At 38.9% G+C, this 17,180-nt stretch overlaps 1 protein-coding gene across 2 annotated transcripts in view; it reads right to left on the bottom strand.

Annotated features, from left to right (window-relative positions):
• The window catches only part of opcml (opioid binding protein/cell adhesion molecule-like), a 411,108-nt gene that overhangs the window by 74,591 nt on the left and 319,337 nt on the right, over positions 1-17,180 (bottom strand). For both annotated transcript variants that reach the window (XM_042007672.1, XM_042007670.1), the window contains one exon: positions 3,416-3,541. In XM_042007672.1, the coding sequence (XP_041863606.1) occupies positions 3,416-3,541 (126 nt within the window). The remainder of the gene's footprint in view (positions 1-3,415; positions 3,542-17,180) is intronic.

The following is a 17,180-nucleotide window of genomic DNA, read 5'->3' on the forward strand; positions in this document are numbered from 1 at the left end:
CCCAGCAGATTGCTGCAAAGCTGATTGCACTTTCAACAACAGACCTGTAGAACATTTGCAACATTTTGGTGCAGACGTTAAAAGATCTCAGCTTCCTTAAGAAGTAGAGTCTGCTCTGACCTTTCTTGTAAATGTACTCAGTGTTGCTTTTCCACTCAAGTCTGTTGTCCAGCTGAACTCCAAGGTACTTGTATTCCTCCACCACCTCCACCTCCTCTCCCATGATGGAAACACTTCTATGTGTGTTCTTGTTCCTCCTGAAGTCAACAATCATCTCCTTTGTTTTCTTGGTATTCAAGATGAGATGATTGTCACCACACCATTTCACAAACTGACCGACCAGTTCTCTGTACTCTGCTTCTTGTCCATCACTGATACACCCAACAACTGCTGAGTCATCAGAGTATTTCTGCACATGACAGAACTCAGAGTTGTACTGGAAGTCTGAGGTGTACAGCGTGAATAGAAATGGTGAAAGTACAGTCCCTTGTGGTGTTCCAGTGCAGCTGACCACCATCTCAGACACACAACCTTTCAGTCTCACAAACTGTGGTCTGTTTGTGAGGTAGTCGTAAATCCAGGTGGTTGTGGAGGGATCCACCTGGAATTTCTGCAGCTTCTCACACAGCAGAGCAGGCTGAATCGTATTAAAAGCACTTGAGAAATCAAAGAACATGACCCTCAAAGTGCTGCCTGACTGGTCCAGATGAGAGTGGGCTCTCTGAAGCAGGTATATGATGGCATCTTCAACCCCAAGCCCATTACGGTATGCAAACTGTAATGGGTCCTGAAAGGTGTTCACCTGCTTGCTGAGGTGAGCCAGTAAGAGTCTCTCCAGGACTTTCATGACGTGAGATGTCAGGGCGACTGGTCTGTAGTCTTTTGGTTCAGCTGGTTGTGGTTTTTTAGGCACTGGAACAAGGCAGGATGTTTTCCACAGCACCGGGATTCTTCTCTGGCTCAGGCTGGTGTTGAACAGGTGCTGGAGAATCGGACATAGCTGTTTTGAGCAGGTCTTGAGAACTCTGGGACTGACACCATCTGGACCTGCAGCCTTGTTCTGGTTCAGTTTCACCAGTTGTTGCATGACAACATACATTTTTTCAACAATTTCATATGGGTATCGGAGGTCCAACAACATTGTTTTCAAAGTATATTACCCCAAATTCAGCCTTGGTCCTTAATTTCAGCCATTCCAAAAGTAGCTCTAGTGAGCTCTACTGGGTATGGGCTGTTTCTGTGTCTGTACTTTTAAATGGTAATGAGTGGTGCCTGTCCACACCCCTCTCTGGGAGAGGGTTTGGCTTTTGCTGATGCCCAATCTGTGATATCAAAGGGCAGGCTCGGCTAGCTGGGGGCGGGTCAATGACAGTATCGACTATCAGGAGCAGTGGTTATTTCCTTACATGAGGTCACAAAGGGAAAGATCTTAGACTCACCCGTTTGAGCACACATTCTCTATAAAGTTGAGCAAGTGAGAGAAGAGACAGAATTTTCTCATTTTTGGGCCTCATACACAGGCTATGAGGATACATATGACTGTTAAATATGTAGGTATATCCACACAAACAAACAAAAAAAGGTCATAGAGTAAGATGGATGGATGGGTGGATGGATGGATGGATGGATGGATGGATGGATAGATAGATAGATAGATAGATAGATAGATAGATAGATAGATAGATAGATAGATAGATAGATAGATAGATAGATAGATAAATGGATAGATAGATGCTAAGATGGTGGAAGACCACCAGGCTGTGAGAAGTCTCTGGGTGATGGGGAGGAAGATGGAAACAGCTGGGCTGGAAGCATTCCTGTCATGTTGGAGGCTGAACATCTGATCCTATAGAGAAGCTGCACATGACTCATGCTGCTGAAAGCTCAGTGGGAAGCACAGCGCCGACACAATTAGAACAGAGAACACACACAACCACACACACAGCATCTTGGCTCTTGTTCATCTATGAGGTGCCAATAAAACACCAATCCAGCCGGGGCTGGCAGCCAAGCCTTGCTTTGACTGGAGCAGGTTTCTGTCAGGAAACAGGTCGCGCAGCTTCAACCTCTCATATTACCACAGTTGAAAGAAAACAGGTTGTTGGTCAACAGATTAAAACCTGGCTTTAGTTATGATAACTCTTCTTGTGGCTGCAAATGTAAACCAAAAAATAAATAAATAAATAAAAACATTCAGTTTTTAACCTCGCTGGACGAGAGAAGAAATATTCACGTAAAGCAAATGCTGAAGGTGAATGTTGTGGAGAAATGTCAGTATCATATCTGTGTGAGAGTTTGCTGATGCTCTACCCCAGGGCTACTCAATTCGGTCCTTCGAGGGCCGCAATCCAGCAGGTTTTCCATGTATCCCTGCACCAACACACCTGAGTCAAATTAGGTGGCTCTAACAGCCAATCAGGCTCTACACAATAACTCATTAATTTGACTCAGGTGTGTTGGTGCAGGAATACATGGAAAACCTGCTGGATTGCGGCCCTCGTAGGACCGAATTGAGTAGCCCTGCTCTACCCAGTTGCTTGTTGAGTTTTCTAAACTGCCTTTAACAATTAGAAAAGAGAATCAGAACTTTTTTTTAAAAAAAAGAAAAAAAAAGTTTATTTCAAAATAAAGAAGAGGATCTTAGACAGATGATAATCACAAACAAAATATAAATCCTCCTATTTTCTAATTATTTCCTGTTTTAATACCAACACATCTGCAGCCATATATAATAACCATTTACAGAACTTAGTTTGGCAGTGAGGAAGTCCAAACTGGGAGTACACACAAGTATCTGGAAATCTTTTTTTATAAGTGTGATAAACTTGATGCTGAACTCAACAGGTGTTTCTAGAAATATTTTAAAACCATAAAGATTTTTATTCAAATCCTGGTTTTACAGGCTGTCTGTCAAGAACAGAAATAGTTTAAACAGCATCATCAAATTTTGCTCCAGTAACATTGGAGTTTAGTTCAATGACTCATGTCTACTTTAAGCCTCATTTAAGCTCCCTTTATAGGTTCGTTCATGTAAGATGTCAAACATCACTGCCCACATACACCCATGCATCCTTGGCATTGGCATGGATGTTCGCAACACATCCACCAGAGGGCAGTGCGGAGTTCATTCATTCCTTTCAGACAATAGCAGATACGGAAATGGTGGATGAAACCCTGATGACATAGAAAGAGGAAGGAAAGTAGACGGCAGAAGTCTGTGTGGCCAATATGTTTCGCCTTCTTTTCTTCTTTGATCCTTTTTGCTCGCAATGTTAGCTAAGTCTGGGTATGCATCTGCACGTTTTCTGAAAACAGACTGAAATACTTAAGTAAACTGAATTGTAAATTTGGGATAAACAAGTTTTTTTGAGCTGACACAATAGAATAAATAAAAATAAACAACTTTGTGGACTACCTCTTGGTGAATGATGCTTCCATATGATGTTGGCCTCAGGTCGACCAACTGCCAGGCACATTAGACGGATGCTGCTGCCCTCATTCACCGTCACGTCCTTCGATATATTGGTGATCCTGGCAGGAACTGAGGAGAAAAAGGCAAAAAAAATAAATAAAAACATGTTGGTTTTCAGACAAATTAAAGACATGTGAGCTAAAGGACTCACAATTCCATGTGATCAGAGGTTAAAAATAACCTCCAGTTTGGGGACTCAATTAGCATGAAATTAGCTGACAAATCTGACAATTCTCTGGCTTGCTGTGGCGTTATACATGAGTGATTTTCTTCATCATGTATCTTGGCCACACTGCTCATTAAAACAAGCACCAGACTGATTTGGAGGGAGACAGGATTCCATCTCGCTGCCTCGGCCGATCTGAATCGTGTGCACGAGTCCAACAAGGTGTTTGTGTGTGCTGTGCTTTTTGATTAAGTGAATGCTGTAAGAGGATAGGCACAAATCAATGGTCAGATCTTAACCTTCTTCAGTGTAATTTAACACACACGCACTGAATGGAACTTTAGGATCATTCTGAAGTGATCAAGCAGGTTATTTTATCCAAATAGTTTGTTTTGCAAAGAATGACCATACTTGCACTTTATTTTTTGTTTTTGAAGCTTATTATCACATCATAGTTAATTCTTATCATTATTGAAAGAAATCTGCCTTTTGTTTTCTCAGGAAAACCTGCTACTGTAACAGGTTATTACTGGATTACAACTTGTTTTCTCAAGATGAAGATGATAAGCTTAAAAATAAATGGTTAGCACCTAATTTAATTGGTAATTGTTGCAACAGGTTATTATCTAAGGCATGCATGTGATATTCTGATTACTTCAGGGTAATGGCTTTTGTGAACTCCAATAAAGAAAAAACACTTTGTTTTATCATCCATTGTCTACAGGGTGTGCAGAATTATTAGGCAAGTTGTATTTTTGAGGATTAATTTAATTATAGAACAACAACTATGTTCGCAATGAACACAAAAGACTCATAAATATCAAAGCTGAATATTTTTGGAAGTTGGAGTGGGGTTTTTTTTAGTTTTAGTATCTTAGGAGGATATCTGTGTGTGCAGGTGACTATTACTGTGCATAATTATTAGGCAACTTAACAAAAACCAAATATATACCCATTTCACTTATTTATTTTCACCAGGGAAACCAATATAACTCAAAATTTACAAATATACATTTCTGGCATTCAAAAACAAAACAAAAACAAATCAGTGACCAATATAACCACCTTTCTTTGCAAGGACACTCAAAAGCCTGCCATCCATAGATTCTGTCAGTGTCTTGATCTGTTCACGATCAACATTGCGTGCAGCAGCAACCACAGCCTCCCAGACACTGTTCAGAGAGGTGTACTGTTTTCCCTCCCTGTAGATCTCACATTTGATGAGGGACCACAGGTTCTATATGGGGCTAAGATCAGGTAAACAAGGAGGCCATGTCATTATTTTTTCTTCTTTTAGACCTTTTCTGGCCAGCCACGCAGTGGGGTACTTGGATGCGTGTGATGGAGCATTGTCCTGCATGAAAGTCATGTTTTTCTTGAACGATGCTGACTTCTTTCTGTACCACTGCTTGAAGAAGGTGTCTTCCAGAAACTAGCAGTAGGACTGGGAGTTGAGCTTGACACCATCCTCAACCCGAAAAGGTCCCACAAGCTCATCTTTGATGATACCAGCCCATACCAGTATCCCACCTCCACCTTGCTGGCGTCTGAGTCGGAGTGGAGCTCTCTGCCCTGTACTGATCCAGCCATGGGCCCATTCATCTGGCCCATCAAGACTCACTCTCATTTCATCAGTCCATAAAACCTTAGAAAAATCAGTCTTATGATATTTCTTGGCCCAGTCTTGACGTTTTATCTTGTGTGTCTTGTTCAGTGGTGGTCGTTTTTCAGCCTTCCTTACCTTGGCCATGTCCCTGAGTATTGCACACCTTGTGCTTCTTGGCACTCCAGTGATGTTGCAGCTCTGAAATATGGCAAAACTGGTGGCCAATGGCATCTTGGCAGCTTCATGCTTTATTTTCCTCAGTTCATGGGCAGTTATTTTGCGCCTTGTTTTTTCAACACGCTTCCTGCGACCCTGTTGACTATTTTGAATGAAACGCTTGATTGTTCGATGATCAAAAGCTTGGCAATTTTAAGAGTGCTGCATCCCTCTGCAAGACATCTCACTATTTTTGACTTTTCAGAGTCCATCAAATCTCTCTTTTGACCCATTTTGCCAAAGGAATGGAAATTGCCTAATAATTATGCACACCTGATATAGGGTGTTGCTGTCATTAGACCACACCCCTTGTCATTACAGAGATGTACATCACCTAATATGCTTAATTGGTAGTAGGCTTTCAAGCCTGTACCGGTTGGAGTAGAACAACATGCATAAAGAGGATGATGTGATCAAAACACTAATTTGCCTAATAATTCTGCACACACTGTATATTCGCTTATTCCAATGAAGTTTAAGCTGCTACTAGGCAAGAAGCAGAATAAACCCAAAGCATTTCTTTTCTTTTTTCATCATAGTTTTTTAAAATAATAAAAAAAAAAAATTGTCAAGCATTTTGGCATTTTTGCAAACACATAAATCTGGAGAATGCTGTGTTACCTGTGAGCAATGTTCATTTGTATGAACAGATACAATTTTAGTTGCACTGTGAGCTGCAGCATCACCTTGGTTTTTAAGATGAATTCACACCAGCCCTTTTCAATTGAATCCTTGTTTGTTTGCTTGGAAAGTCCAGTTTGTTTAAAGAGGTACAAATGTGCAACCAAACTGATGCACATCAAAGAAGCAAACTGACCCGTCTAAAAACGTAGTCTCGGTTCACTTCAAGTGAACCAAATAAAGGATGGGGACCATGACTCATGGCAGAAACACAAGTTGCCTGGTAGTAACCAATGAATGAACAAGGTTTCTTTGTAATTCCTTTAGTTCATTTTAGTATGAAAGCAAACTTAGACTGGAAGAATGTTGCAAACCCTCAACTAAACCAAGTGCCCTATTGTTTAACGTCTAGCAGATTATTAAGCATGAATACACTTTAAGTCTTTATTCATTTACACAGATACGATACACAGTACAAATTTTTTTGTGAAATAAAACATTTTTAATTAACTAATTTAATGGCACAACGGAGAAAATTAAATTTAAGCTTTTTGTTTGTAAACAATATAAAAAAACAAACTATAGGTTGGCACTCATTCACATTCTTTGGCTTTTTGCCCCCAAGACCCTCGACAAGAAAAAAATTGCGATCTTATCACGCTGGTATCGACTGATCAGATACTAGCCTTGGTTTCAATAATATCGATATGTGGATCGATCCCCCAGCCCTACTAATAATTAACTACTCTTCTTTCTGGCCCCATGGCTAATCTTCATTTCATTCAGGTCAACCACCGCAGTTTGACACTCACCTTTCTACCATCTACTATGTAAACCAGTCAATGTTCACCCGCCTCTGACCTGATCAGCCATGCTGTTCACTGTGTTGCATTATTGTCACTTGAATATGAGTGAAATGAGACGTCTTCCTTTTGAGATTGCATCTTGTAACAGAGTTCTATCTGACAGTGTTGCATTGCTGTTGGGGAGAGATATTATTACCAGCCACTATGCTAAAAGCTGCCTTTCTGTGGCTACATGTGTCAAAAGCTGCAGATTTGACCATGATTGCATAATCACTGACAAAAAAGATGCAAGTTATTTCCTATCAACACTTTTTAGCTTTAATCTATGTTTTGAAGTTGCATGTTTAAGGAGATTTTTTTTTTCTCTGATTTGCAGATGAGTCGATTCACATAAAGACAGATAACCTTATGAGCAAGTTCTGATGTTGGAAATGTGTTATTTCACTGACTTGTCTCATGATTATTTAGCTGCTTTACCCTTCAGGGAATAAATAGTCAATTTCTGCTTTTATTTATTTATTTTTTTATGAAGACATGAAAAGTCCCACTGAGAGGCAAGATATCGCCCTTTGAAAGAGTCCTCCTGGTCAATAAGGTGGCATAGACATAATTTCACATAAACACATAAAAAGCACTATATTAAATATTAATAAAATGTATAATGAAAATGGAATTTTATATCTATATCTATCTATCTATCGATATATATGCTTAATTATATAATTAATATAATTATTGGTGTGCTTAATTAGCTTGGATGGCACTAACCAAGTGGCCGGAGGAGAGGGGGGAGATTGGGGAAGTAGTAGTTAGTTTTCTTTTTTGATTTATTAGTTTAAGTTGTTTTGATGGTTTAAGTAAATCTTTAAAGAGGTATGTAATTTTGTATTTTGTTGGATGGTGGTGAAAATGAATTTGCAGGGAATGTTTTTATGGTTAAAAAATTGTATACACACCCCTGTGTTTGTAACTGAATGGTTTTGGCCATAGCCTTTATATACTTTGTAAGAAAAGAGAGAAGAGTGATGCTGGATGTACATGGTAAGTGATGTGAGTAAAAAACTTCAGCTCAGTTAAGACTGGAATTGGATGTTTTTTTCCCCCTTTTTGGTGGTATGCATTGGTGGACGTCGGTATTCTGCGATTTTTAAAACACTATTTCAAATAGTAATAAAATCCAGATTAAAAACATTTCTTTTCTCATGCGCCTATGCATGAAATCTGCATGGTAAATTTTTAACTTATCTTGCTTTTAATCATTTTAATACAATTTATTATTTTGTTGTAATTATGTGTTGCTGCCTTTTACTATTTCTAAATATCTGTAATGCCTTTGTTTTATGTAAAGCATTTTGAATTGTCCTAGACATGAAATGTACTATACAAATAAACTGCCTTGTCTTTAAAAAAATTATATATATATATATATATATATATATATATATATATATATATATAAATTTGTGTGTGTGTGTGTGTGTTTGTGTGTGTGCATGTATGTATTTAAAATCCAGCGTACTTCAAGTTACATGGGTTAATAACATAATGTGTGTATGTGGGTAAGGGTCTGTAAACTGATGGTATTTTGGTGCTCATTGCAGGTGTAGAAAGTATAGAAAGCAGGGACTGTGTTTCCCAGCTCTGAGTTCCCTCTAGAAACATTTCTGGTAGAAATTCTAAGTAGTTCACCTAACAATTCCTTTATAGAGCTTTATATATTAACACTGCAGTATTTTTTTTTTTTCTGGTTGTAACAAGGAAGCACTTTTATTAAATTAAGGGGGCAGATTTGCTCATTACATTACACAGTTAAGAATATTGAATAATAACCACAGGGAATAAATAAATTCTTGATCCGTAAGATGATCAGGTTAGGGTTTGTTTTTACAGTTTTTTTTTTTGTTTGTTTGTTATTTTGCTTCTAACTTAATCAAAATCTCATTTCCAATGAGCCACCACTACTTGACTTTTAAAAGCCATGTTAAATGTAGCGAATAACACCATCTGATCATGAAAACAGTTTTGTTTTCACATCAGTTTGTCTTTTTTCTTAATTTAATTGATGAAGCACAATATTGGAAACAGGCCATCTTGTCAAAATCATGATCTATTCTGTAGAAATGACTTAACGCCACTGCTCACAAATTGAATATATTCAGAATGCCAGAGAGTAAAAACAACATAAGATCAATAATACTGCAGACTAATGGAAATATTTATCGACTGTATTTCTCTCCATCTACAGTCAATACTTTTTTTTTTTTTCCAGGATCTTCCCCCATCTCTGCCTCTATCACTGCCTGAGCCTTGCCTTGAGCTCCTACTGCTCACCCCCCTCCCCCTGTATACTCTCCATTTTCCTCTGATGCCTTTTGTTTTAGCTAAGGAAATGTTTATTTACTTTTCCATTTACAGTTAACAGCTGATTGGTGTGTCTACCCTTAACTTTCTGCTGATTTGTGAGTTTTGTACTTGACTAATTCATTTACAGGCGTTTCCTTATATATCTCTATACTTAATATACATTCACCAGCCACTTCATTAGGTACACCTGTTTAAATGTTTAATGTAAATACCTAATTAGCCAATCACATTGCAGCAGCTCAGTGCATTTAGTCATGTAGACATGGTCAAGACAACTTGATGAAGCAGAAGACCACACCGTGTGCCTACTATCAGCTAAGAACAGGAAACTGAGGCTACAATTCACACAGACTCACCAACACTGGACAATAGAAGTCGGAAAAACGTTGCTGTGTCTGATGAGTCTCCATTTCAGCTCCTCATTCAGATGCTAGACTCAGAATCTGGTGAAAACATCACGATAACATGGATCCATGCTGCCTTGGATCAACGCTTCAGGCTGCTGCAGATGTAATGGTGGGGGGGGATATTTTCTACACCTCAGTACCAACATGGCCTGGTTTAACCACCACAGCCTACCTGAGTATTGTTGCTGACCATGTCCATCCCTTTATGACCACAGTGTAGCATCTCCTGATGCTGCTTCCAGCAGGATAATGCACCATGTCACAAAGCTCAGATCATCTCCCTATTCTTTATAGAACATGACAATGAGTTCATTGGACTCCAACAGCCTCAAACAGTCACCAGATCTCAGTCCAGTAGAGCAGCTTTGGGATGTGGTGGAACGGAAGATTCTCACCATGGATGCAGCCGACAAACCTGCAGCGACTGTGTGATGCTGTCATGTCAATATGGAGCAATAACACTGAGGAATGTTTCCAAAACTTTGTTGAATTGATACCAAAGATTAAGGCAGTTTAGGAGAAAAAAGGGCGTCCAACCAGGTACTAGCAAGTGTGAAAATGTGAAATGGCTGAAAATGTTCTTATATTTCTGCAGAATTATACTGAGGTTTTGGCTAACAGGAATACTTTTGAATTTTTTGCTTAAATAATTGTGTAAAAAAATTAAAATAATTCTTACTAAGCAACATCTCTTAAATTTGCATAAAATTTTCTGGAAAAGTGGATGAACACCCATATTTTCAAGGAGAAAACAGTGATATTACCAAATATTTATGTGGACAAAAATGTTCAAGATATCTTTTTTCTAAAGTCCTGATCACAGTTTTTAATGCTAATTTAAATTTTGTAACTTTATAAACTCTATAAATCATGCTGTACACAATCTGATATGTGTCTTTTGTCCCCTGGTAGGCATAATACTACAATAATCTGCTACAATAATTTGGACATATCACACGGTAATAAACGCTAAATATACAAAAATAATTTTTGTTGATTTGTTTATTTTATTAATATTATTTTTATTGTTAAAGGGCCAAATAAAAACTTAAAAATAAATAAATAAATTAATAATAATAATAATAAAAATAATATTAAAAATAATAATAATAAACTTTTCTGCCTGTTTTTTCTTGATCAGACTCAAACTAAACATTGATGTGTTATAATTCAAAAGGACACACAAGATGCTTAAAAAGTGTATCAGTGAAGTGCAAAATGTGCTTTAAATGGAAAGTTATTTCTACGGAAGGAAAGAAAACATTTTAAAACTTCATGTGAATGGTCAACTGCTTTGAGCTTCTAAACGTGAGTAACTCTCTTTATCACAAGACACAATGTTCCATGAACCAGGATGTCTGTAAAGCAATTCATTACGTCTCTTCTCAAACCAGCACAGCGGTGAAAGCTTCTATGCAACAGTCATCAGTTCACATCAATTAGACCGACTCCACCGACCTAAGGTGGTGATTCATTAATGGTTAAATGCAACACGTGGCGCTTGTGAGAGGCTCTAAATAGGGTGGGGTAAAAAGTGTGGCTTGAGGATGCAGCGAGCACTACTTTTTCCACTCTTTTGACCTTCTACTAAGATGAATGAACAAACATCTGTGTGCAGAGCAGGTGACGAGTCCCCGTGCGTTATAATGCCAGAGGCCAAGTGATTAAAAACACAGCGCCTCTGTTACCGGGCTGCTGTTGACTGAAAACGTGGGGGGGTGGGGGGGGGGGGGGGGGGGGGATGCATCACTCTTCATGCCTGCGCAGCAAAGGTGTTACAGAAAGTAGATTATTAGAAAATGAAATGATGGTGCTGTCCAATAAGGGAAGAAATATGTTTTCTCTGGCTTATTTAACGTTTCATCAGTTAATGTGATTATAGTTCTCAGCTATTATATGTTTTCTGACATCTTCTTCTTAATATCCTGCGGGGAAATGTGCATCATTCACAGAAAGAGGAGCAGATTTGTGGCAACAGTACAATAATGAACAAAACTAAGCTGATATTGTAATTGTTGCTTTTAAACCGTACATTGTTTTGGCTGACAGTTTGAATCAAATTTGTGGCAGTCTTCCAGTCGCACAATGCAAAGGGAAATGTTTGGGAAATATTGAAGCTCCAACTTTTCCTCATGAGAAAAGATTTCAAGAAACTTAGTTTTTAGGGTCAGTTAAAAAAAAAATTCTTTAAATATGCTGTATATTGGCAGTCAAACTCCCCTACATGCATCTGCTAGAACAATAGGAAATCATAGACTTAAACATAGGGACCAACAGCATAAATATAAATTGCTTCCCTGCATGTCTTGTCCATATGACGAAACACATTTACATAAGACGATATATCTGCCTTTCAAGATGATATATTCTGTATTCATAATGTATTTTGCAACAACATGTAACTAGCATTATAACCTTGAATTGGTCAATTTTGAGCCAGTCTATACTGCTTCTGCTTCTTCTAAACTGCAGGATATAGCAGTGGGCGTTATAAATTATACAGAACTTCAACATAATTTATGTATGAACTGATACAGTGTGTAGGTAAAACTATCAGCTCTAGTAATCTATGACAGAGTCATCAGTGGTGCAAGTGGTAGGTGTGAAAATCAACTATTTGAATTGCTGATATTCAATATGAAACCTTTGCATGCTTACAGTGTTCAGGTAAATGAAGTGGCCACACACAGCAAACTGAATAACATTGCTCAGAGAAGAGGCAATTTGTCTGAGTAGTCACACAACTTAGATACATGTTCATGCACGAGATACCTGGAAAAAAAATTAAATGTGATGACATAGATGTTTATACAATATCAAATACTGATTTATTGAATTAGAAAGATACTCATCGGTTCAATTCCTTGATTTCTCAAACTGTGTGTTGCTTCAGGCTACCTCTAACATCTAAGCAGATGAAAGCATGGGAAAGCTTGGAAGTCTAGAACTTTATGTGTGGATGGGTGAAAGCAGCTGGGTTCAAGACCCCACATGAGAAGTACTGCACTGCTTCTGCTACAGTAAATATGAATTCCAGTGTAAGCTAATTGCAACCGGCCGTGCCACTTTATTCCACATAAAAGCTCAGGCTATATGATCTTCATCATTAAGATTGCTAGGGAAATCCTGTGAATGAAGCTAAAACATTTGCTCAGGTTAGGGTGCATTCACACCAGCATAGTCTGCTAGACTTGATCTGCCTCGCTTCAGTTGGGGGCTGCAACATTGTTGCTCCTGATTCCTGAGATCGCGTTCACGCTGCACCTTTTAAATAATGTGTTCCTCTCTCCGCCAGAAGTGGCGCTACACCAGGCATTACTGAAGGAAAAGATGAAGCAAACAATGAAGAAGAAAACTTGTTCATCTATTGGTTAATATAGAACAACTTTATTTTCTAGTACATAACAGCTAAATACAGAACTGCATCAAATCCTAGCAGATTGATCAGAATTCTATCAGAACTTTTACCAAATTCTTCCATGTCTGGCGGCGAGCTATTTCTCCAATCCAGAGCCGCCTATCGCTCCATATGCACATTTGTTTAGGTTGTCTTTACCCATGATACTGTGTACTAAACTGTGTACTAAATTTGTTGTTCGCTTCCTGTTTGTAGACTAGAACTAGGATTAAAATCATAAAGGCTGGTGTGAAATCGCCCTTCAAATGACTCAACTCACATCATGTCAGCTTCTTGCTTAGCAACAATCTTGACAAATTAACCAAGAAAGCAGCTACAAATTTTATTGCTCAATAATATTTAATTTACCCACAACATAGCAGAAGCTAACAGAGAAGAATCTTTAACCAGCTGAAGTAAAGTAATGGACAAACCTTCTATAAAGTGATCAACACAACCTCTAGTATGCTTTAAATCAGCTCTTTTTGTTCCCAAGGAAAGGTTTGAAAGCCACTTTTGTTTACATTTTTTTTTATAAATCCCTGTCTAGTTTCCCTTTTTAATGACTTTACAGGAAACCTAGAAGTAACCTCAACCACTTCAGCAATTTAAATGATTGGAACAGATGAAAACAACAGAAACTTAAGGCATTTTCCAGAGATTAACTAAACATGTTTGACACTCTGGTCTACACAGAACTACGTTTATCACCACTTTATGCACAGTTTAGGAGACAGGTGTGATGTGCAGGAAGTTTTTTTTTACCCCCCCCCCCCCCGATTAATTATTAAAAAGAACACATTGTTTTGACAGGCCAGATTTACACATACATATGCAAATAAGCTAAATAAATTGTAATGACACACCTAAAATCGCATGGTTAAAACTTAATCCAAATATGAACGCTGCGGTTACAGTAGCTTCAATAGAATGTGAGAAAATATACTCTGAGCTGTCCTTGTCATTTACTGCTGAAAAGAAATACTGAAAAGAGTACCAAAAAAGAAGATAATAAAGAAAGAAAAGCTCTGCTCAGGATTGTTTTAGGGTGAGCCCAAACCTTTGACTTCCCCAAACTTCAAAGCCTCTGGTTCTGTACTTACATCAACTAAATCTATAACAGATGCTAAGTCCTCTGTCAAAGCCAATTATTATGCAACTGAAACATCAAAGGAATCACTGTCAGTGAGTTTTCCCATCTCCCATCTTGTGTCGGAACAAAAGACATTCATGACAGATAACTTGGTTACGTTCAGTGTTCTTGTCAGGGGTTGTGTTGAATTCAGAGGTGCACCTAACTGTTGGAGAAGGAACAAGAAAGAGATTCAATGTTCCAGTCTGAGAAGTGTCATAGAACACTTCAGTAGTAGTGGGGGCTGCTTGTGCTTTGGGGAGGTGGAACTAAACTAGGTTACTTTCCCCACTAGCTGGCACAAGGAGTGACACCTGCTTTCAAACTATCAGGCTTTCTACCTTCAAAGGCAGCTTTTCATATGAGCCAGTTGCATCTTATGCTTGAGGATGAAATGCAATATAAGTGAAACCAAATGGTGGAACACGGTACAGTGGACAAATATATTACCTTCTGATTTACATGAGAAAAGGATTACACACAATGGGTCATTGCTACCCTGTTTTTACAATTACACATTGACATTTTCACTGTTATTTTTTTTAAAATTACCAAACAAGGAGTTAACAGTAGTACTATATTCGCTATAGCAGGGGTGTCCAAAGTTGGTCCTTGAGGGGTGCTGCCTTGCAGGTTTTGGATGTTTCCTGCTGCAACACACATGAATCAGATTAATGGGTCAACGTGCTTGGGCAAAACCTAACAACAAGCTGTTGAGGAGAATCATTTCATTTGAACAAGATGTGTTGGATCAGGGAGACATCTAAAACCTGCAGGATTGTGGACCTTGAGGACCGGAGCTTGACATCTCTGTTCTACAGTATCAACGGGACACTAGGAGGCCTTATCAAGACCTCAATATGACTATGGAGGCTTTTTCTTGCAGCCAATTCAAAGCCAGCTGCACAACTTATTATTAAATCCAGTATACTAAAAGATCTGTCCTTCCTGCTGCTCTACATAGGCTTGAACACCCTATGCTAGATCACCTCAAGTGACTATGGATGCAAGTTTTAGCCACCCCATTTACATTGATGAGCTCAAGCTGTATGCAAGAAATGAGCAAAATATTGACTTACTGATCTACCTAACCTGGATATTCTATATGCACACTCAATTATCCATCTGCCTGCATCCCAAAGGGAAAATGCAAACATGAAGTGGCAACAAGGAAGCTGAAGAATCAACTAAATGGGAAGAACACTTCTACCCAATTCAATGGATCATAATTAAACTGGATCATAATGAATTGATTGAACTTATTTTATCTGTAAAGTGCCTTGAGATGACTTTGCTGTAAACTATATAAATAAAGCTGAATGGAAATTAACTCAAAAAAGTCTAATCCATCAACACTTCAACACTCCCTGCAACCTAACAGACACTCCTGGATGGTGAGTTTCACCCAAATCCAACACTTTGTGTGAATGGACAGACACAACAAAGCTCTAGAAACACATCAGGAAAATGGCCTGGCAGTATTTCTGAGTGAATTTCTTAGGCAGCTTAGCAGTTATATTATTAAGTACAAAAGGCTGGACTGAGACAAAGCGTGGAGGCACTAATCATGGCCACACAGAACAGGCACTGAGCAGAAGATCAATAGTGACCAAGGTCTACCACACCAGACAGGGCCACAGGTGAATGTTTGTAAAGAGACCTCTGAGACATGCCAGCACATAATAGCAGGATGTAAGATACAACCAGGTGTGGCATGCTTGTAGCGCCATAATCATGTGGCTGGGATAGTGTACAGGGTGATCTGTACCAAGTGTGAATAGGTACTCAAAAATAAAAGTGGGAGTTTTGTTGTCGACAAACAGAAGAAGGTAGTAGTAGATGTAGCGATCCCAGACTCTTCCAATGACGACCAAACGTGCATGCATAGTTTAAATGGAGATAAAAGTCAAACAAATGTATGAGCATGATAAAAAAAGGGGAAATCCAAATGCTTTAAGCTCTAACTTTGCAAAAAGCAAAGAGATGAGGGCAAGCAAAGTGGATTTTAGAACCTGTGGGCACACAATATCAGAAAGAAGTGAGTCTGGGTTTCATTAGCAGGATAACGTGATTCTGCTCAGTAATCTGGTTTCTAATATGCAAATCATCCAAAGCTCTCTAAATAAATTGTCTGTGACAGTTAGAAAAGACAAACACTCACCAAGAGCTTTATTTGAAACACCTGAACACCTGCATATTTATGCAATTATCAGCAATCAGCCATCTGACAGCAGTGCAATTCATAAACTCCTGCGGATACATTTCAGGAGCTTCATTAAATGTTCACACCAAACAGAGTGGGGGAAAAAAATGCAATCTTAATGACTTTGATTGCGGCATGACAGATGGAGTTGTATGGAGTATTTCCTGACTAACCAAACTGGTTAATTTTTCTCCAAACATATATCTAGAGTTTACTTAAAAGCAATGTTTTGCAGAGGGAACTGTTTGAGGATGAGGGCAGATGACAACGTCCAAAATGGTTGCAAAATAGAAAACCATTGCAGTTTTCTATTCCTCTCATCCAACATCAGAGACCTGATTCACCAAAAACCCTAAAGCTTAAATGCCACACTCTGCCAAAAGGGCAAAAACAATCATGATTGCTTTCTAACTCCTCCCTATTTCCTCCCTACCCACTGCATGCCCAAGGCGTTGCTCATATGTTACAGATTGCTGTCCAGAGCAGAGTGCCTTTATATCTGGGCAGGTGTTGCCCCTCAGTATGAGTACTTGGTTGGTCAACTGAATGCCAGCAGTTGGCGTGGCTGTTATGGCTGGGCAACTCTGTTAAATCTGCAGTCATGAGTGTGATTATTTCTGTCTTACCTGTTGGGGCTTTGGCGGTTTCTGACCTGTTTTATTTGTCTGCAGCGTGGCGGGCCATGGGTTCACCCTTTGCTGGTGGGTCGCCTGACTGCTCCAGTGGCAGGTAAACTGGCAGCTCAGGCCTTCTGTGTCTCTGGTCCACTGCTCTTTTCTCTTCTTCCCTG

The sequence above is a fragment of the Melanotaenia boesemani genome, chromosome 15, assembly GCF_017639745.1.
Source record: "Melanotaenia boesemani isolate fMelBoe1 chromosome 15, fMelBoe1.pri, whole genome shotgun sequence".
Taxonomy (NCBI): Eukaryota; Metazoa; Chordata; class Actinopteri; order Atheriniformes; family Melanotaeniidae; genus Melanotaenia; species Melanotaenia boesemani.